The sequence below is a fragment of the Mustela lutreola genome, chromosome 8, assembly GCF_030435805.1.
Source record: "Mustela lutreola isolate mMusLut2 chromosome 8, mMusLut2.pri, whole genome shotgun sequence".
NCBI lineage: Eukaryota > Metazoa > Chordata > Mammalia > Carnivora > Mustelidae > Mustela > Mustela lutreola.
The window spans coordinates 142,727,388-142,749,852 of record NC_081297.1 but is presented as its reverse complement, the minus strand read 5'-3'; the positions used below and the strand labels follow the sequence as shown (position 1 = coordinate 142,749,852).

At 56.2% G+C, this 22,465-nt stretch overlaps 1 protein-coding gene across 1 annotated transcript in view; it reads right to left on the bottom strand.

Moving 5' to 3' along the window:
- Nucleotides 1–22,465, bottom strand: part of CACNA1I (calcium voltage-gated channel subunit alpha1 I) — a 114,391-nt gene that overhangs the window by 80,560 nt on the left and 11,366 nt on the right. Inside the window, exons 3-4 of the mRNA XM_059187032.1 lie at nt 3,509–3,621; nt 1,628–1,761 (exon numbers count right to left, since the gene is read on the bottom strand). Of these exons, the coding sequence (XP_059043015.1) occupies nt 1,628–1,761; nt 3,509–3,621 (247 nt within the window). The remainder of the gene's footprint in view (nt 1–1,627; nt 1,762–3,508; nt 3,622–22,465) is intronic.

Sequence of the window (22,465 nt, the reverse complement as noted above, 5' to 3'; positions counted from 1 at the left end):
CAGTTCTATACCTAAACTTGCCCTAGTGAATTGTCTGAATTCTGAAGGTGAGGAGAAAACCCTACAAGGATCTGGCAGGGAAATAGCCAGGAAGAAGATTCAGACCTGTCCTGGACTCACCCGCAATTCGAGCTTGTGGATTTCAATGGGACCACATGCAGGGCTCTGAGGAGAGAAATTATGATTCCAGAGTGAAGCAGACAAAAACTGTCCTTCGCACAAGAAGATCAAAGGAATGTAGGTTTGGAGAGACAACTCTGAAAAATTACACTATCCAAACACCTTGTCTTTAAAACAACAACAAACGACTTAAGGATGGCCTCCAGCCAAAGCAAAATGAGAAGGAGAATGAAAGACTTGACCACGGGAGGGGCACAGTTCACGAGAAACCATATGAACCCAGCACAGCTTCCAGCAAGGTCCAAGTAATTGACAGAGTGGCGGTGAAGTTGAACTCTGTTCTCAGGAAAGCCTGCTGAGCAGAGGTGTAATGTTTTTTTTTAAACGCTGGTGGACAAATCATTTCATTTCAGAACATCCCTGTGGATTTCAGCATACACTGATTTCCCATCTCGGCTGGGTGCCTGTCTTCCCTCCTTGCCCTGTCCCAGGGGCACCTTGCATGCAAGCACACACACACGCACACACACTGACACACATACAAGAGTACTCGCACTGTCACAGACACCCACACGTGCACACTCGCGCACACAGCCGCAGGCCTCCAGCCTTTCCCTCTCCCTCTCTGTCTCTTGCCCCTCTCAGTTCTGCCCTGTTGACCCATTACCGGGCACGATGAACACCTGCTTATCCTCCCGCTCTTGTGTGTCACCTCCTCAGGAAAGTCCTCAAACCCCCAAGCCACCATGTTGTCTCAGAGATGCTCTCAGAAAACCACAGAGCTTCTCCTAGAGCTCTTGTCTGTGTGTGTGTGGCACGTTCGCCTCCATAGCTGGTGGATGTCTCTCCCTGCACAGTAGCTGGGAAGAACGAGGCCTGTTCTGCGTTGGCTGTTCTTCCTACCCCATGCCTAGGACAGTGCTTCGAAGGAGCTCATTCGACCCTTGGCTGTTAGATGAATGCAGGAGTAGCCACCAGCCCAGTCTGACCCAGGAAAGCAGGAACAAGGCACAAAGCAGGGTCCAAGAGGCTCCAAATGGACTAACCTGCAACCTGGCTTCTCTCTGACTGTAGTTTGTGTCTTGACAGAAATAACCACAGTTTGGAGTCACACAGTGCCTGAGTTGGGGCTGTCTCTGACCTGCTGAGTGATTTAGGGTAATAGTTAACATTGATTGGGTACTCATTTTGATAGAGCCATACTTATCCTCATTTTACAGATGAGGAAACTGAGGCTCAGGTTACGTTTCTTTCTCAAGGTCCTACAGTTAGTGTGAAACAGACCCAGTATCAGCAGACAGTGCAGGAGGACACATGTCTTACCAGAGAGGGGAGGAAGTTCTGTCTGTCTAAGCCATTCAGCAAAGGGCCCTCATTCCTCCCACGCCAGGAGTCCAGGAAGGCCTTACCCAATGCAGCCTCTTCATAAACACCAAGAAGCCCCACAGATTAATTACATATGTCTGGTGTGCACCAGACGCTAAGACCTGTGATATACACTACCTACCCTGCCATGACAATGAAGAAATCCAGCCGATTCCATGTGTCCCCAAGGTAGCACTTCTTGCCAAAAATGCCCAGGGCCACCATCTTGAGCACCATCTCCATGGCAAAGAAGACGAAGATGAAGTCATCAAAGACCTGCAGGGGCGGGAGGAAGGCAGGAAGCAAGGGACGGTGTGAGGCTCTGGAGCAGAACCACAGGGTTGGAACCACAGTGTGGGGTGGGGACAAAGGCATGGACATGAAGGAAATGTCCTTCATGGAAAAGACCTGGAGACATCCCCTCTTGGGCAGGAAGAGAACCTCAGAGATCCTGGTCCAGTGGAGTCATTTCACAAATGAAGAGACAGGGGAAGGACCAGGCCTAAGGTCATACAGCCCATTCTTTTGTTCCTGAAAGTCAGGTCTACTGACAAGGGCCCCTAATGGGGGCAGGGCAAAGGGCTCTCCCTGATAACAGCGGCCAAGCACTGGGCTAGATATCCGATCTGCATTCTCTTTCCTAATTCCCACAGCAACCCCATGGATAGCCCCATTTTAGGGGCAGAAACAGACTCAGAGGGGTCAAGCAACTTGCCCCAGAACATAAGAACATATTGCAGAACACAAGTGGCAGAATCAGAACTGACATTCAGGTCTGTCTGATTCCAAAGCCCACGTGGAAGGAGCTTTCTCAAAACAGATCTGATGCCCCTGTGGGCAGGTGTTAGGGCTGCCTTCCTCTGTTTAGAAAGAAGGCCCCAAATGCATCCCTAAGTATAGGCGCAAGGGAGTAGGTATTTCCTGAGCACAGGGCCTGGGTGGAATTCCTCTTTCCAGATCATCGAGGGCTGTGGTCAGTTCAACAAACGGGCCCACTTCCTGTGTGCCGGGAGGGAGGCTGGATGTCACGGACATAGAAAGGAGTCCCTGATGAATTCACCAGCTGGTTGGGAAGCCAGCCTGGTACCCAATGAGGCTAATCGGTTCTAACTCTCCTCAGGGGCCTGGGGCTGGATGAGGAGCTTGTCACCCTCTGAGACCCAGGAACTACCACCCCAGAGATTCTGATTCTGCAGATCTGAGATGGGCCAGGTCTGCATCTTTAACAAGTGCCCCAGGGGGTGATTCTGAGACCCTGGGCTGCTTGAAGGCAGCTCAGAACTGCTGAGTCCCATGGAAACACAAGACACAGAAGGCAACTCCTCCCAGGAGGAATCTGGCTTTTCCAGGGACAGGACACGGGATGAGGATGTTTATACACATCTGTAAAATGGGTATAACCCTAACACCTTGCACTCGGGTAGACAAGCGCTGCATGGGGTCATGGCAGGTCGTCCGGGAGATGAGAACAGGAGAGATACAGGAGGCTGGCTCCTGACAGGAACTGACAGCAAATTACAGAGTTTAGCCTTCATTCCAAGAGCACCAGGAGCTAAGGGCAGGCTTTGAGCAGAGGAGTGTCAGGGTCACGGGCACTCCAGTGGCATGGGGCAGTATGGTTAGTCTGGGATTGGGGAGACCAGGAGAAGGCTTGGGGAAGCTCGGAGCTAGGTTGGGAAGATGGGGGCCTAGACTAGGGTAGGGGCTCCAAAATATAGAGGGCATGAAGGGGAGAAAGGATCAAGAAGGGGAATGGGTAAGACCATTTGTGAACGATGAAGAGGCCAGCCTGTTGAGCGAGAGCAGGCCACGTGGTGGGCAGGAGCGCGGCAGGCAGGGCGGGGCAGGGGCAAGCAGGCAATGTACGGCAGAAGGGGCGGAGTATGGCACACAGGACGGGGCGGGGCGGGGTATGGAAGGTAGGGCGAGAGGTGGTGCCCCGAGCTAGTGGGCGGGGCAAGGCCGGTGGGGGCGGGGCCTCGTGGGCGGGGCGTAGCAAACCAGGCCGAGTGGGCCGCCTCACCTGCAGGATCTTGCAGCGGTCAGACAGGCAGTCCATGTCGTCGCAGGGCTGGTACATGCCAAGTGTCACGCAGTTCAGCAGGATCACCAGCATGCTGACACATTCAAACCATGTACACACCGAGTCAAGGACAAAACAGTCAGGAAGACGGTAACTAAGGGAGGGCTGAATGCTCCCTGGAGTATAATGCCCCGCCCACCACAAATACAGGCACATACCCTGGTGCCTTCCCGATGCCTCCCCTGAGTAGGTCAATGCCCAAGTTTTCAAAACCCTTGGAGACAAGCCCAGCCTAGCCACCTCTCAACAGACATGGCTGCCAGTGTGGGATCCACCAGAGGACCCAAATCCTACCAAGCCCCTGCTCTCGAGGACCCCTCCCCTATTTCCTTGCCCCAGCCTAAGTGTTCCCTTTGGGGCCAGGAAATGAGAAATCCAGAGAGGCGCAGTTGGCAGGCCATCTCTGGGCTATCCCTGCCTGGCCATCTCTGAACACTTCCTTCTGACCATCATTAACTCTGACCACCTCTCTCCTCCCCTGACCTATGCCTCCTCCGTGTCTGCCCCAGGGCTGGGGCTGGCGCCTACAGATGGCCTGTGCAGTGTGGCTGGGATGCGCTGGACACCCCCGTCCTTCCCTCTTCTTCCACGACAGGGGTTAGAACTCATCACTAGATTCTGGAATATCTGAGCCTAGGCCCTCACCGGCTTTTGCACCAAGAGGAATGAAACTCAGTCTCCAGAGGCCCGGCGAGGCAGAAAGTCTCGCGCAGCCACCAGCTTTAGGCAGGAACTCTAAGACACTGTTATGTCTAAAGTTGTCTTGTTGGCATGCTTGTGGTCTTTACCCCAACCAGAACCTCCATTCCAAGGGGACAAGGGTTTTGCATTCATCCCTCTAACAGCGACAGGCATCTAGTAGGAGCTCCGTAAACGTCTGTTGCATGAATAAGTAAATCTCTACAGGCCCTGACCATTCTGATATCCTGTGATTCTTGTGTGACTCCAAATGAAAACCCTGGCCCCTTGCTCTAAACTGGGATGTAGCCACGCTAGCCAGACCCCACCCACTGGGGCTGAACACCTCTTCTTGCCTGACGGAGAATGGACCTGGTTTCCCTGGCAACGGCCTCCCTCTCATCCCTAGGCCCTCGCTCACCTTGGGATGTTGCCTTCCTTCCTACCTCTCCTTCAGACCTTCCTGGCCCAGCCAAGCTCCTTCCTACCCCCGCCCCCCACCCCACCACCACTCTCCTGCCATAGCCTGTAATTAAGCACAGTCCCTGCCAGGGCCCCCTTCTAGCCCGAGACTGCTCTGAACAGCAGCCTCGTCATTAATTAACTTTTCTGAAGTTCAAGCGTTCTAATTACCAGTGAACATCCCTCTTCCCCCTTGCTTTTCCCCTTGCCTGCCACACTTTCTCTCCTCCCAGCTGCCTCCTCCACTCCCTCTGCCCTCCCCGACAGGTTCAAGTTCAAAGGACTCTTAGCAGGTATCTCCCAGGAGCCCAGAACCCCCACTTCTTACTCACCGGGACCCTGGGTAATGGAGGTCAGCAGGCCCATTGTACAGATGAGGAAAATGAGGCTCAGAGAAACTAAGGGCCTCGCCTAGGTCTCACCGCTGGGAAGTACCAGAGCTGAGATTCACCCCAGGCCTGCTGGACTCCAAGCCAGGGCTCTCCTCTGTGATACATGGTCTGTCTCTTCCTGTGATTTCCCCCTCCCTCCCCTGAGGTCTCAGACCATCCCCAGTGTCTCTCGCCTGGGCACTGTTCTGAAGCTCCCAGCCTCCAGCTCTGATCTCTGCCCCTCCAATCTGCCCCACACGGTCACCAGGCGAGTGCTGTGTGTCCAGTACGATCTGAGCACTTTGCAAGCATCATCTCAGTTAATTCTCAGAGTGCTGTTGGAGTCCCACTGAGAAACGAGGAGCCTGAGACACAAAGGGGAAGCTGATTTGCCCCAGGTCACCCGCTGGAAAAGAACAGAGCTGAGATTCAGAACCAGGACCTGCTTTGCTTGCCCCCGGGCCATTGGGCCACTGCCAGATTAATCTGCCTGAAGCCCAGCTCTGATTATGCCCTTCCACAGTTCCAAAACCTTCCATGGCTCTTGTGCTCTCCTTAGCCTGACACCCAAGGCTGCCCACACCCTGAACTCAGCGAATTCTTCTGGCCTTACCTTCCACCCGTTGGCCTTGGCATGCTCTGAACTTCTTGCTGTCCCCAAACATACCCTTTGCATGTTCTACTGTCTACTTGTTCTACTTCTACTGTCGCTACCAGGCAAACTCCTACTCATCCTTCACAGCCCTGTTCATTTGTCCCTTCTTCTTGAAACTTCCCTTGAAGCACCTTTCCCCATTCACAAAGTGGTGGCTCAGCCTCCTCTCTGGAAGTGCTCCCTATCCACTTGGTCTAGCTTGTACCACAGTAATGAACTTGGCAGTAACCACGACTACTGTGTGCCAAGTCCCTAGGGACATGGCCCCGGCTCTCATCACTTCTCACTGGGGGCAGATGGGGAAACAGGCCTGGAGAGCTGGAGTGACCTACCCAAGGTCACACAGCCAGTAAGCGGCCCAAAGGACCTGACTCAGTGGTGCCCAGAGCCACTCTGTGGTGCTGCCTCTGTTGCCGCCCACTGCACACAGTCCCTCGAGGAGGCAGACGGAGTGCTTTCACCTCTAGCTTGCTCAGCTCAGACATTCAGAAGTGGACAGTCCCAGCCCTGCCCTGAGGCACTCGGGGAAATCCCAGATGGCGGAACCTGGGCCCTTTCCAAGAGCCCGGGAGGTTCAGAAGTCAGGCCAGAGCTGGTGTTGGTGCCCACGGTTCCTGACATGCTCCCCACTGGCTCAGGGATCAAAGGCACCAGCCCTCCTTGCAGCCGAACCAGACCCCGCAGCGTGGGGACGGAGGACTATCAGAGGGAGTCAAGGTCTCCAGGCTGCGGAAGTCCGTGGCCTGGCCCCATGCCTCATATTTCCACCATTAGTCATAAGCGGCGAGGAACATAACACTGGCACAACTCCGAGGTTCCAGGGCCGTTTGAGGGAGGACAGAGGCCCCAAGAGGGCAGTCAGGATTTCTAGGTAACAGGGCAGGCCAAGACTTGAGTGCTGGCTCCACGAGGGCCAAGAGTCTTCCATGACGCCCGCTGCCTCTCACAGCGAGGCTCAAAGCCACCACATAGCGCCTGAGACCATGCAGCGGGGACCCCATCACCTGCCCTGCTTCATTGGCCAGGCCCTCACCCCTGCCAGAGTTCCTCGTCAGAGAACAGTCCCACCAAAGTCTGCGGGAAGGAACTGCTCCAATCCCCCACTGCGCAGATGGGAAACTGAGGGACAGAGAGCCTTCCTTGCAACACAGCGAGCCAGGAGCAAAAGGGACCCTCAGACAACAGAGGGGGTCCCTGAGCCAAGGCTGGATTTCAAAGAGACACCAAAACCCCATGTTTCCCCAAAGGTCCAGGCTCGCAGGTATCACACCGGCTCAGCTTAGCCAGGAGATTTGACCCAAGACGGGCAGCCACGGGCACCTCAGAGGAACAGGGATGGGGGAACAGATCAATGGCCACCCAACGAAGCTTCCTTGGCAGACAAAACCTTCCCGGACCCCCACCCCCCGGCTGGGGGCAAACTCCTATTCATCCTTCACAGCCCTTCAAAAGAAACGAAGGGTTCTTGGGGGCTGCAGAGGCACCACACCCCACCCCCGGCCCCGGCAGAAACCTCAGCTCCCCCTACAGCCAGCCCCCACCCTTTCCCCCTGCTCTGCTGGCCGTGCCTCCCATGGCCCTCTGAGCCCAACAGCGAATCCATGAGCACATACTGAGCGCCTGCTGTGTGCTGGCCCCGGGGCAGCAGTAGCGATGAAACATTTCTCAAGTGCGCTGCAATGTCTGTTTGCCAAAGCACCTTCCAATCAAACAGCTTGCACTATCTCATTTAAACCCTCCAACAAGCACTTGCCCCAAAACAGAGAGCCTGTGCAGCCATGGGCTCGGGCCCAGGGCTCGTCATGCAGTGGGTGGCACAGAAAGCCCTCTTTGTCAGCCTCTCCCATAACAGGGGCCAGGGTTTCCCATCCTTTGGCTTGGCAGGGGGAAAGCCAAGTCACCGGCAGAGGACTGAAATCCCCTGCTCTCCCTGCCTGCTGACTACCTAGCATGACCTTGAGTGAAGAAGATGAGAGGCTATCACAGCCTCTCGGACCCGTGTCTGCCGCCCAAGGGCCGAATCTTCACTAACAGCCTTCTAAAAAGAATCAATCAGTTCAGGCCAGGCAACACTGAGCAGCCCCCTCGAAACTTCAGCAAAGTCCCCTAGAACTGGCAAGTGCTGCCATTATCCCCATCTTACAGAGGAGGAAGTTGAGAAGGAGCTGTGGCTCCAAGGGCTCCTGCCACAGCCGTTGAAGGTCACACAGCTGCCATGTGACAGCGGCGGGATTTGAATCTGCTCTCCCCCACCCCGCGCTGACTCCTAATCCCAGCCCTGTGCCCTGCCCCCCTCCACCCCAGACATGGAGCCTGGAACACGAGAGGCCCTCGACCGGCATGTGCTCAGTGGAATATTTGCTTTTTAATTCTCACCCACATCATCTCCTCTCGATTGGACCAGGGTCACAGGGGAGCTGGGAGTCAGGAAGCACGACACGTATGGCTAGGAGGCAGGGCTACTGGGAGGGCAAGCCTGTAGGGGGAGGGTGCTGGGTGCTGGTCTCAAGGTCCCCAGTCTGTGAGAAGTCCGGCTGAACCACTGTCATCACTCCACTCCACGTCCCAGCCGCTGTCTCGAAAACTGGAGGGACAGGGTCACCTGGGAAGCCCACCAGGCCAAAGGCCTCCTCAAACCTGCCACTTCCTGGGGAGAAGAGTGACCGGCTGGAGGGACAGTACCTGACGCCCCAGCAGGCCCCTCGGGGCAGTGTCCTCTCCAGGAGCCAGAGCCGGAGGCCAGCACGGTTACCATGGTGACCACCACCCTCCATCCAGTAGGCCCAGATGACAGTCACAGTTTCTGTAATTCGGAGGGCTCTGGGAGGGGGGGTGGGGGCATGAGCGCTGGGTTTGGCTGAGGCAGCCAAATTTGTTTTTATTTTTGTCAAATCTGAAATCTAATCCATTTCCCAGGGTGCACCTCAGTTGTCTAAATAAATCAAGTGGAAGGAAAGGCTGGAAGCGGCATCATCCTGGACCAGAGAGGCAGGGAAGGTGAGCCAGCCCTGACATGGGGGTCCTTCCCTTACTGGTCCTCAGTGTGTCCCAGGATAGGAGCTCAGGCCTCCCGTCCTCAAAGGCTGGGGCCTGAGGTTCCAGATCCCAGTTCTTAGGACGGCTTCTCCAAGGCCAAGTCCACAGGCCTCCACAGAGCACCTGCTGTATCCTGGCCCGTGCATCAGGGCTCTGAGATGAACCAGGCTGACACCCGCCCTCGAGGTCCCCAGAGCACGTCCTTGTCCTAGGGCCCGGCCGTGGTGTGTGGCTACCATTCTGAATGACAACTATGCTCTAGATTCATGAACTGATTCATTTAACCTGTCTTAGGAGCAAAAATCACTCTGGAAATCTGTTCGGCATCTACTGAAGTGAAGCAGAGGCCCCTGTTAGGAGCCAGCAGGGCCACTCCTAGGTGTGCACCCTGGAGAAATTCTGACAGAAGTCCACACAAAGGCCTGTGGCAAAATGCTCACAGCATCCGTAATGGCCCAAGTATGCGTCATCGGGAGAATGAGTCGGGCAGCAAATTTCAACCAGGAATGATTCTGACCCCTGGGGGACAGGTGGCCATGTCTAGAGACATTTTTGATCGCCCCAGTAGGGGAAGCAGGGCACTGGCATCTAATGGGTGAAGACCAGAGACGCTGACAGACATCCTACAATGCACAGGAAAAATTCTCCAGCCCCATGGGTCAGCAATGCCGAAGCTGAGAAAGCCAGTGGCACGGCCATTCATGGAACATCCCCAAGCCACGACAAAGAGCAAACCACCGACAGGCACAAAGGCAGAGACGGAGCTCACAGGCCTAACGCTGGGGAGCAGAAGCTGGGTAAGGGCAAAGAGCGTGTGGAAAATCAGGCAAAGCAAACCCGGCAGTGATGGAGCTCAGAACAGTGGTGACATGGGGGGGGGGGGGGGGCGCCCTTCTGGGGTGGGGCGTGAGGGAGCTTCCGGGGCGCTCTCCATCTTTTGGAGAAGTTCTTGCTGGCCTGAGTGTGGTCACTGGAATATATTGCTACGGTAAAATGCCCTGAGCTGGACACAAAGATTATAAAGGGCAACAAAGGGGCGCCTGGGTGGCTCAGCAGCTAAGCTCCCAACCCTTGATCTCAGTTCAGGTCTTGATCTCAGGGGCATGAGTTTGAGCCCCGAGTGGGGCTCCAGGCTGTGTGTGAAGCCAACTTAAAAAGGGGAGGGGGGCGGCACCTTCGAGGCTCAGTGGGTTAACCCTCTGCCTTCGGCTCTGGACATGATCCCAGGGTCCTGGGATCGAGCCCCACGTCGGGCTCTCTGCTCAGCAGGGAGCCTGCTTCCTCCTCTCTCTCTCTCTGCCTGCCTCTCTATCAAATAAATAAATAAAATAAATAAATAAAATCCTGTCAAATAAATAAATAAAATCTTTTTTTAAAAAAGGAAGGGCAATTGCTATAAGGAAAAATAAAAGGCAACAAGCACCTGCTGGGGTGGTCACTGCCACAGACCGCACCCCCGTCGCCATGTCAGCCTTCATCACAACCCTGCACAGGAGAGAACGACTGATTTGCTGAGGCCAAGCTAGTGAGGGATTTGAACCTCCCACCATCATATCTCCTGTCTCCTGTTTGTTTAAGGATTTGTTCCTCCTGGGGCGCCTGGGTAGTTCGGTCAGGTAAGTGTCCAACTTTGATTTCAGCTCAGGTCATGATCTCAAAGCTTCGAGATTGAGCCCCACCTTGGGCTCCTCATTGGGCATGGAGCCTGCTTTGGACTCTCTCTCTCCCTCTCCAAAAAAAAAAAGATTCATTCCTCCCATGCCCATAGCAACCTCAGGAGCTAGGCATGGCAGACATTGTTACACCCACTTCACAGACACAAAAATGAAGGTCCAGATGTTTGCCAAAGGTCACACAGGGATTGAGTTGGGACAAAAAGCTCCTCCATAGAGTGGACAGATTTGCTGGGCAGATGGTCCTAGACCTCTCTACTTACATGCTTCCAGCAGTGGGGAGCTCCCCACATGACACACAGCCCTGCCTGGGCTGGACTGGTTCTGCTTCTATGCTAGAGTCTTGGTGGGCTGAGAACACTTAGAGGGTCCAGATGAGGGAGTGAGCACTCCCTTCATTCCCTGCCCCCAATCCCACTTCTTAGAGGCCCCTTAATTTGAGAATGCATTGAATTTGGCCAAAGTCTCTGATTCCCAGATGCCCAGCAGTCCTCGGTGCCCAGTGCAGACAGCCGGAGTGGGGGAGGCGAGGGAACAGGGGCTGCCAGCTTGGAAGAAAACCCAGGGCGGACGGTCCATGGGATGGGAACTCCAGCCAAGGAGGCTTCAGCCCCCGCTGATGAAAAGGGGAGGGCGGGGCAGCCCGCTGGGGCCCAGGATCCCACAGGCTGGGGGCTGATCCAGCCTCAAGAGCCCACCTGCAAAGAAGGTGTGCCACCAGAAACCCTCCTGGAGTCCTGGGCAGGAGGTACAGATGCTCCCCCGAGCCCTCACAATGTCTCGGATGTCACCCTCCCCATTATATTAACTATCAAACTGAATGTGGTCGGTCCTGGTTTCTCACCACCAACCCAGGCTCTGCTGACTCAGGGCAGAGGGTATCCATCCCTCTCTGCGCCCAGAGCTCTACCTGGAACAGCTGCCCATGAGCCAGCAGCCTCAGAAAGGAGTGAGGTCCCCATCACCTGGAGGTATCAAGGACCCAAAGGAGGGATTTCTGTGCTGGAGGGATTTGCACCCTCTTTTCCCACCCTCTACCCCCCTCTTCTCTCTTTTAACATCCATCACTCCCTGTCCCTTTACTCTGCACCCCTTCACCGAGACCCCCCCCAGGTCTGGCCCACCATGGCTCTGGGAACCCCACATGAAGAAGACACAGTCCCTGCCCTCCAGAAACACAAGCAGACACTTGGTGGAGACACAGACATTCTTGCTCGGTCTCCTGGGGGCCTGTCCTCCACCATACGTCTCCCTGCCTGCCAGTGACCACACAGGGGGGGCCCCACATATACACTCCCACAGAGCGCCACAGCCCTTCGGGCACCCTCCTCTTCGTCCATCTGGCCAGCAGCCCTGGGCACGGCCAGCCCACTCTCCTGCAAAAGCAGTTCTGAGGCTTTTCCAGACCCCCAGGGAAGTTCACGAGCCCCTTCTCGCAATCACATTTTCAATGCATACATTTTTTTAATGCCTAGAATTAGAAAGGAAGGAAGCCAGTTATGTTAAAATAGTTGTCAAAACATTAAAAAAAAAAAAAAAAAAAAACTGGGGATGGAGCACCACACGAGATCCATTATCGACACGAAGAGCCAGAGCCAGCAGCTGGTCAGATATGTGCGAGCTTAGAGCCCCGAGGAAGTCCACAACCACCCCAGCAGGACAGGCGATCACCACTAGTGAGTCACAGGAGCCGCCCATACTCACCCCACAGTCTCTCACCTCCGTCACAACAGAAAGGCTCAATTTCACTGAGACACCCATGGAAACAAACATGCAACCTGTCCCCATCCAAGTTCAAGAACCCCAGGTGAAGATCCTTATTCTAGAAACTCTCTTCCTCTTGGGCCCCAAGGATACCACAAGGACCTAGGCAGGTCCTCCTCCTACTTCTTGGCTGTGTCCCTCAAATGCTCCCCACCCTCTGGTCTCCCCTCTCCTCTCCTTAACCACACACCTACTCCCACGGCCCCAACTCTGCCAGTATGAGGGTCGGCAAGCGGACCAGGTCCAAAAATCTATCCCAGCCCTGGGCCCATTCACTGTCAAGCAACAGAGACACCTTCTAGGATGTCTCTGGGACCCTCAAATTCATCATAACAGAGTAGGTCCTATTCTCCCCAGATCACCAAGTTTTCTGCTTTCTCAACCCCAGTGAATGATCTTCCCCAACCACCACCAATGCTGGATGTTGTCCAGAGGAGAACCCTCCAGAGGCTCCCTCCCCCTCAGAGGGGGTTGAACCCCTTGTGCCTCTCAGAAACCTGTCCATTTCACCACCTAAATCTCTTCCTTCCAGATGCAATTCTGTACCTCCACGGCCCCAGGCAGGCTGTTCTCCCTCACCCCCGATCTGAATCATACCCAGAGGGTTCCTCCAGAACCAGAAGCCTTCCATGGCTCCCACTGCCTTCCGGAATTTCCAAACTCCTTGGCTTGACACTGAAGACCCCTTGTGTAAGTTCTCTCGGTCAGCCTCATCTCTGTCCACACACCCTCCACCTCCCACCTCGCTTGCTAGGGTGCCTGTCACTGAAAGCTTCGCTGCACACCTACTATGTGCAGGGCTGAGGGCCATGGCCTAAAGAAGAGACAGGCATGAATGGAACATGGAACCCACAGCCTAAAAGGTGAGGAGAACAAGTCAGGTACAAAAAGCCTTGTCGACAATGTATAAGAGGAGGGCTTGAGTGGACATTGAACATGTGGGTGGCAGGATGGATGGGAGACTGGGGCAGGTGTGCTGATCAACCAGTATCTGCCACACAGGTGAATGGATGGGTGAGTGGATGGGTTGATAGATGGATAGACAGGAGCGTGGGGGTGGGGCCTTGGGTCTCTGGATGAATGAATGGGTTCATGGTCTGGGAGGGGGAATGAATGCATGAATGTAAAGGTTAGGTAGACGGATGATGGGCTGATGGGCAGATGAATGGATGAAGAGATGGGAAGATGGATGGATGGATGGATGGATGGATGGATAGACGGATGGAGAGACGGACAGGCGAATGGGGAGATGGATGCATAGGTGTATGGGAAGGCGTTGAAAACGTGATGCTCTTATAAATGGCAGCTCAAGGGTTCAAACCCAAGTTTATTTGGCCACAGGAAACCTTCAGGTTGGGATTCAGCATTGTCTCTTCTTCCTGCCCCAGAGATCCCCCTGCCTCGGTCCCTACCCTCCTCGCCCCAATGGGCTCCGTGCTGTGCTCACACTTTGAGAACTTCTAGAGATCCCTGGAACCACCTAGGCCAGGGGTTTGGGCCTCAGCACTATTGACATTTAGGACGTGATAATTCTTTGTCACAGGACGTTGTCTCCTCACGGGACACTGTCTCTTCACGAGATGCTGTCTCCTGCATTGTAGGATATTTGGGCTTTATCCACTAGAAACCAATAGAACACCCTCCCCAAGTCGTGACAACCAAGAATGCCTCCAGACATGGCCAAATCTAGGGGCAAAATCATCCCAAGTGAAAATCACTGATATAGCCTAACTTCCCCCACCCCACAATTTTATAGATGAGACAGCTGACACCCAGAGAGGAGGAGTGACCTGTCTGAGCTCAGGAGCTTGCACTTAGTGGAGCCCAGACCAGGTCCTGGGGGACAGTCAATCCCCAGTCACCTCCTCATTCAACGGAGGGGTGCGGTGGAGAGCCTCTCTTGCCACTCTCTGGGGGGGAATCCAGGGGCAGACCTTGGGCACCCGCTCTCCTCACCTCCACCCTGGCCCTCTCCATGCCAGCACCCCACACTCTCCCATTCCTACAGCCCCTCACAGTTAGCCAAGCCTTCCCCTGCTGCTTTCTCAGACAGACAGAAACTGTCGTCCAGAGAGGCTGAGCTATGTGCTCAGCACCACACAGTAGGAAGCACCCACATCAGGATTTGAACTTGGGGAGAGAAGAGGGAGACCAGAGCACAGGTCCACAGGGCAGACGGGGCCAGAAGTGCGGAAGGCAGCCCCACAGGAGAGCTGGAGAGAGATTAGCAGGGAGACATTCTGGCTGATTAATAAGACGGATCGATTTCTCTCGGAGAGAAACAAACGGGGCTGTTTGTCTCCCAACAGGACGGCGAGGAGGTCCGAGGGAGGTGGCAGGTCAAAGCTGACTTCTGACACAGACGCAGAAGCTGGGCAGGATGGACGAATAAAAATCCAATCATGTTTTAAACGCCCCAGGAGGGGGCTGACACTTCATTAGCCAGACGGCCCTCTTCCTAATTCTCCGGCTCACTATCAATTACAACTAGCCTTGCGGTCAGCTCTCCCGGGGCTGCGCACGCCCTGGGCTCCCGCCCAAGCCCCCCTCAGCCACCGCGGCCCTGGACTAGCGCTCCACCTCTCTGGGCCTCCCTAGAGCTCTGAGCTGCGGGAAGATGGAATGCTCCCCGCACACAGGTGGTGCTTAGCGAACACCAGTGCCCTCCCGGTGCAGTCTCTGGCTTTGTCCTCCAAATCCAGACCCCAACTGTCCTTCCCTGCTCAAGTCCTACCCCGCTCCTCTCCCAGCCCCCACGCCAGGCCATTACCAGCATCCGGGGTGACCCCAGGGCCCTTGAAAAGGCACTTACCTCAGTGGGGATGCCATTCCCCTTCCCCCACCTCTCACCCATCAGACGCTCTGCTGCCCTGGCTTGGAGGCCTCCTTCTTCATTCGGAAGGCTCCTGTGGCATCCCCAGTCTGGACGGACTGACCACTCCATCCTCCCGGTGGCCACAGCACCCCCCATCAGGGTCATTCCACCCAGCCTGTACCCAACTTTGCTTCACAGGTGTGTGATGTGGGTCTGGCCCTGCCTCGCTCACCAGGCTAGGGCCTCCTCAGGGTCACAACCAAGGATCCAGGTCTGGTATTGCAAGGCTCCACCCACCACGCCTAAACGGCAGAGGACACACTATTCCAGTGTAGAATAGTGGCCAAGACGATTCCGAAGCTGCCCTTCAGTCAACACTTGTTCAATCCATCAATCAGTCAATAATCGCCAATCAGTATTTACTTCAGAAGTCTACAGCTTGGTCTCCAGGCCTCTCTCTCCCTCAAGCATCCTCCATTCTGCTCCAGGAGTGATCATTCTAACAAAGGAATTTACTCACATCCCAGCTCTGCTGGACACCGTTCAATGGCTCCCCACTGCCCCCAAGGTCAAGAACAAGCCCTCAACTGCCATTCGACACCTGCTATCCGGAACATGCCTCACCCTGTTCCAGCCACACTAAACTCACTGTTCTCTATACGATTCTCCCCGCCTGGAACACTATCCTGCCACTGTGCTTCTGCAAAACTCCTACTCACGCAGCAAGACCCAAGCCAAATGCCTCCTCCTCCAGGCAGGCTTCGACAATGCTCCCAGGCTGGATCAGAGGCAGCTTCTTCACCTACAGCTCTCTTCAAACAGAAATCTCCATGTGATGAAACCAAAGGTTGCCCTGAGGATCAGGCCCTCTCTGGCCTAACCGGACTCCTCCAACTGGCTGTCAAGCCCACCCTGTTGACCTGTCGAGAGTGCAAAAGTCACTCCGGCCCCAAGAAGCCTCCCTAGGGCATGGCTCAATGCTGACTTTGACTTCTGAGAAAAACAAATCTCCTCTCCACCAGATGGAGGGAAACAGACTATTTCTCCGACATGTGCTGTTTCTTCCAGCGACACTGGCCACCCATCTGGGCATTCCCATTAGCCCCAGGCCGAAGGAGGAGGGATACTCTCCCCTAAAGAGCCCCTTCCCCAGCCACAGGCAAGACATCAGCACAGCCCTCAGAGTCCAGAATGCTAGGCTCCAGTCTGCCCTGGCTTTCTGGTGACTCCACGTGGGCCCCTGGGTAACGCATGCCCCCTTCCTGGCCCTCAGTCTCCCCAGCTGTAGAATGGGGGTTACCATAGTCCCGGCCCTGCCAGCTCACAGGAGGTGCTGAGAGAACCTGAGAGGCCAAGGCAGGCGGGGAAATACCGAAGGAACTGGAAAGCCAGGCAGGAACCCATCCGCGCCAGGCCCAGATTGGGCCACACAGTCCAGCTCCGCGCCCTCTGGGGCCTCAGCCAGAGAGAGGAGACGAAGGCAAGTGCGGACGAGTCCCCTGAAGCAGGAAGTTGTAAGGTAAAGAGCCACAGGGTCAAGAGAGGAAGAAGCTGGGGATCCAGGATCACTCCCTGAAGGTGGGGGTCAGGCAGCTGGGCCTGGGGGACCGGGGGGATTGGTAGCCATGGAGGCAGGGAGAGGGCTTCCGAGGGGCAGGGGCAGACCCAGCAGAAGCCAAGGCAGGGGAGGAGGGCACGTCCGGAAACATCAGCAGTCGTTTGGGCTTCAGAACAGAAAGCATGAAGGGAAAATGCTGGAAGGTGGCTGGAGGACAGCTAGGGCAGGGGATGGGGGGGCGGGGGGGGCAGTCGCGGGAACCATAGAACGACCCAAATCCAGGCCAAGTGAGACTATTCTGGGGGTGACAGGGAGCCATGGGAGGTTTCTGAGTGAGGGAAGAATGAGTAAACAAACGGAAGGAGGCAGGCCGGCGGGGGAGACAACAGCCCCTCCTGGGCACGCCGCGCTCTGTGGGTAACAAACTCCTTCCACGAAGGGAGCCCCAGGAGCCCCTGCTGGGGAGGGTGGAGGCGGGGGAGACGGGGACCAGGGCAGAGGAGGCCGCCCATGTTGCACAGCTCCAGGCTCCCGGGTGCTCTCTTCATTGTGCTGGGGAGGGAGGGCACCCCACCTCGTCAGTGGGCATTTGAGGTGAGATCCAAGAGCCGTGTGTTTAGACAGAAGGAGATGGAAAGACTCAGATGTTCCAAACAGCCCAGCCACAGGGATGGGCTCAGCCCAGGAAGGGTGGAGGTTAGATTAAGACAGGGCTTCCTGATAAAGACCCTCGGATAGATCCTAGAGACCTTGATCTAGGGGGCCAGACGCCCTGTCTGGAGTGGTAAGACTGAGAGCAAGCAGGTCTAGAGATGGGGGGTGGCCCAAGTGACTACATCAGGCATAACAGGGTGATGGGAGGGGGTCTTCCTCCTGCAGTCGACACCCCCTTTTCTCCTTCAATCCATTTGGGGCTCCCCAGGATTTCTTCTCCTCCCACTGCCCACCCTTCAGGCACTCCCTCCCACAGGCTTCTCAAACCATCATCAAAGACTGGGGGCCCAGCTGCCGCCACCTTCAGGACCCTTGGCGGCTCCCCACAGTTCCCCCATCGGCCCCAGTGTGCCCACAGCTGCCGTTCGCCACTTAACCCTCCTAGGAGCCCAGCCAGCGCTGGCCCGGGAATTGTCACTTGACACTTGACATTCTCCCCCAGCCGCTGCTGTAGCCCCACCTCTCAGATGAGCAAACAGAGGTTCAGCAACGGCAAAGGCCTCTTGGCCGAGAAGCCAGGAGCAGGTCTGCGTTCACACTCACACAAGCCACAGTGGAGTGGCTGCGGTCACCAAAGCGCTCTCCCAACACCACCCCCAAGGCACCAACACCAGCACCTGAACCCCCTTCTCCAGGCCCCGCCAGTTGCCCCGGGGCCATCATCAGTTCTCATCACTACCCGACAGGAGCCTTCTCTGGAGGGGCTTCCAACTGATGTCCCCCCTGGGGAGTCAGAGTCACCTTCCCTTGCACAAAATGGTCATAGCTGTCGAATGATTGGGCCAAATGACCTTGTGAATGGCTAGAGATAAACGAGGGCCCATTCACCTCCAACAAACATGCTGAACCCCCAGACTGAATAGCACAAGGCTTGAGCTATGATGAGACCGTGGGCCTGGTGACCGACAAGGTCAGAGGGTCTGCACGGCGGGAGTGTTGGCCAGCTGGACCTCGAAGCAAGAGGAAGCAGAGGGCCGGAGCCACGTACGGGACCAGAAGCAGACAGAAGGGGCCCAGAGGGACAGATGAGAGCAAGGACCACAGCCACAAGCACAGAGCAAGGGAGCCCACCCACAAGGAAGACAGCACCCGGGGGGTTTCCCGAAGACACCAATGACATGCTTCTGAGAAGGCCGGAAGTGGGTCCCCCACGAGCCCCTTCCCAACCTCACCGGCCAACTCTCCCATCCTGCAGACGGGGAGACCGAGGGTCAGGGGGCGGGGTGGTGGTGACCTATCCAAGGTCGCTGGCAGCTGGAGTCTCCTTCCTCCCAGCCATGCCCAGCAGAGAGGCGCCTTCACAGCCCACTGGCTTCCCTCCACGCGTGGCTGCTTCTCCCCGCCGCAGAAGTGCTGGCTCCCCACTGGCTGGCGCGGGGGAGGCAGCAGCCCTGGAGCAGCAAGCCCAAAGGGAAGGGGCTGCACGCCCCTCAGGGGATGGCCCCAGGCAGGCCGCAGAGGTGGCTGTCCTACGTAGATGCTGAACCCAGGGAGACCCTCCCCACTGCCTCCTGGAACCCTGGAGCAAATCTCCCCGCCCCGGATGGAGCATGGAGCGTGGCACTTCTCCAGACTCAGCAGGTGTCCGCAGTGTCCTGGATACAAGCTGAAACTGGGGATTCCGAGGCATTGAGGCTTTCATCCCAGCTCTACTACACCCTGGCTGTGCGACGCGGCGGGGAAAAGTCAGTCAACCTCTCAGAGCCTCAGTTTTCCTGTGGGTGCAATGGGGCTGGGACAGCCCCGGGGGTTAGGGGGGGTGGCTACAGGTGTGAAGGCAGCGGAGCGCTGAGCTGAGCGCCAGGAGTGCCAGCCCTTATCATCACCCCGAGCCCCTCCCCTGGGCCAACACACTGCGGGCTGCAAGTCGTTATCTCCAATCACCTGTAATCGTCCATTACAGAGCCGGGAAAACCAGGGCACAGACAGCCCAGCATGGGCCCTTCTCCCCCAGGCAGCCAGACTGCCTCCCCAGAAAGGCTCCCGCATCGAAGCCAGGGGAGAAAATAGGTAGGTTTCCGGCCGATGGGTCGTGCTGCGGCCACCTGGCAACAACGTGCGCGTGGATGGAGGCGTGACGACCGGTGGCGTAACTGGCGCAGGTTTCCCTAAGTAACGGAGATCGAATCTGATTTTCCCTGGAAACAATGTCCTCCGGAGGCGTTATGTGCTCTCTACAGGCCTGATGCCTACCGTCTCACTGCATCTCCCAGAGCAGAGCGTTGGCTCGGTTATCCGTGAGGCCCCGTTCACCCGGGAGCACAGGTGTAAGTGAGAACCCCAGGGGTCTCTATCTACAGAACCCCATGTCCACACTCGCCCTGTGTGCTGCTTGGTCTTCAGTGCCCTCCTGAGAGGGGGGTACTACCACCCCCATCTGGCAGCAGAGAGAATGGGGCTCGAGAGATAAAATACTGGCCCGTGGGGGCGCCTGGGGGGCTCAGATGGGAAGCGTCCTCGGGATCCTGGGATGGAGCCCCACATCGGGCTCCCTGCTCAGCGGGGAGTCTGCCTCTCCCTCTGCCCCTCCCCGCTTCTCTTACCCTTCTTCTCCCCTCTGTTTTCTTCTCAAACAGATAAATAAAATCTTAAAAAAAAAAAAAAAAAAAAAAAAAACTTGGCCCATGATCACACAGCAAATAAAAGGCAGAATGAGCCCCTGGGTCTGCCTGACTCAGGGCGCCAGCATTTTCCACTTGCCACCTACCCATGAGTCAAACCACGACCGGTCCCCTGACATTTCAGACCCGGAGACTTGCCAGCTGAAGCCCTGGCTGGCGGTGCGTTGCTCAAGGCCCAGGCCTGGCCGGAGGTGGTGCGGACCTCCCTCCCAGCACGCCAGCCCCGCTAGGTCCCGGCAGCCTCTTCTGGCTCTCTGGTGAGTTGGGGAGTCGGGTGGCGACGCAGGGTTGAGCTCCGGGCTGGGTGAGGAGGCGAATCAGGGAGCACCAGGTTTCAAAGGACAAGAGGCTCCCAGCCAGGGCTCCTCACGCCCCAGGGACTCAAGCACCCAGGACAGTCCTTCTGAGCAGACGCTGCCATCCTGCCCTGCCTTGGCCCTGGGCCTGCTGGGCCTGAGAGCTGCTCCCACAAGTCTGACTCAGATGCCAACACATCCATCATAACTTTGGGTTCTTGGTGGAAAGTGGAATGGTGTAGAGTCTAGAGATGAGAAAGGTCATTAGTGGTTGCCACAGAGATCAGGGGCCATTACCTCCTAAGATTTAGGGACCGAGAACACCAAATATGTAATATGCAACACAGTCTGGACCAACCACAAATACCGTCACGCCCAAAATGCCAGCCGTGTCCCCACGGAGGAGCACTCGCTTGAGCACTGCTCCTTCCAGGACCTCCCTCCCAAGAAGGAGGTGGGGGAAGGGAGGTTTCTGGCCAGGGAAGAATCCTAGAGCCCTCGGCACCTGATCAAAGACACCCCCCACACACACACACAGCAAGACTCTAAAGCTGGGCCTGAGCATACCCACGGTCAAGTCTCTGATCCAGGGGCCCCTGCTGACACCAGCCAAGGTCACCTGGGCCTGCATTTGCAGAAACCTGCCTTGGCCTCTCTCCCATGAGCCCAACTCAGACTATGGAATCTGAACGATGAACCATTCTATTCACAGAGCCTAGAATCTCGGGTCCCTGGACTTCCAAACACATACCATTGCAGCCCCCAGATCCTGGATTCACGCCCTCTTTGGCTTTTTTTTTTTTTTTTAAGATATTATTTATTGGGACGCCTGGGTGGCTCAGTTGGTTGGACGACTGCCTTCGGCTCAGGTCATGATCCTGGATTCCTGGGATCGAGTCCTGCATCGGGCTCCCAGCTCCATGGGGAGTCTGCTTCTCTCTCTGACCTTCTCCTCGCTCATGCTCTCTCTCACTGTCTCTCTCTCAAATAAATAAACAAAATATTAAAAAAATAAGATATTATTTATTTATTTGACAGACAGAGATCACAAGTAGGCAGAGAGGCAGGCAGAGGCAGAGAGAGAGGGGGAAGCAGGGTCCCCGCTGAGCAGAGAGCCCAATGCGGGGCTCCATCCCAGGACCCCGAGACAATGACCTGAGCCGAAGGCAGAGGTTTTAACCCACTGAGCCACTCAGGTGCCCCTTCACGCCCTCTTTGAAACACCGAGCTTTACAGGCTGTGAATCACAGAGGCTTGGAATTTGATTGTCAGTTAGCCTTATATCCAAACTCTGAACCCTGAGACTCAATCCCAAAAGCTTCCAGGCTGAGAGACCCAGACCTGACTTGCAAAGCCGCTCCACTCCGGAGTCACTGAATCTCTGGTCCAGAAGGGAGCTTGGAAGCGAGGCAGCCAGTTCAGACAGAGACCTGCGCCCCAGCCTCAGCAGCCTTTGTCACGGGGCCTGGGGAGCCCGACATGCTCTGAGCAGCTCCCAGTGTTGGGGAGTCCCACCCGAAGGCGGGGGCTGAATGTGGCAGCCCTCCTCCCCTGGGCGGCTTCCACACGCTTGGACGCAGGACTCTCCCTGAGACAGAGGAGGACCAAGCCCAGCTCTGTCCAGGAGCAGACCTTTCCCTCCCCTCCAGGGGCCAGGCCCATGGTTGCTCTCAAGCCCAGACTCCCACATGCCGTGGGGCAGGGGGGGAGTCCAAAGGGATGGTGAGAACTAAGGCCAGAGGATCCCAGGGACTCAGTTTCCCCAACACACCAGAAATGTGGCAAACTGGAAGGGTGTCTATGGGCTGCTCAGTGACCAGGGCCCAGAGTGCCTGAGATCAGGGGTGAGGGCACCCCTGGCTCCCAGGGCTGGAGGAGGCCATCTTATCCAGGCCCTTGTTTTTAGATAGAGGCTATGAGGCTCAGAGAGAAGAAACTGCCCAAAGTCACACATCTAGTTTATTGCAGGTGGGACTCTACCGTAGATAGATGGCTCTCTATCCAAGGGCTTCCAAGACATCAGGACCAGCTTAGGGCTGCTTCTCCCCAGCCAGACATGCCAGAGCTTATCAGAGGGTAAGCTGAGTCACACTCCCAGACCAAGGCCATCTGAGCCATGCTTCTGCCTCCAACCTAGCCCAGATCTTGTCAGTCCGGACATATGAGGCTCAGAGAGGTAAAGTAACTTTGCCAAGGTCACACAGCACCCAGATGGCAGAGCCAGAATCCACCCTAGTCCCGCGCAGGCAAGGTA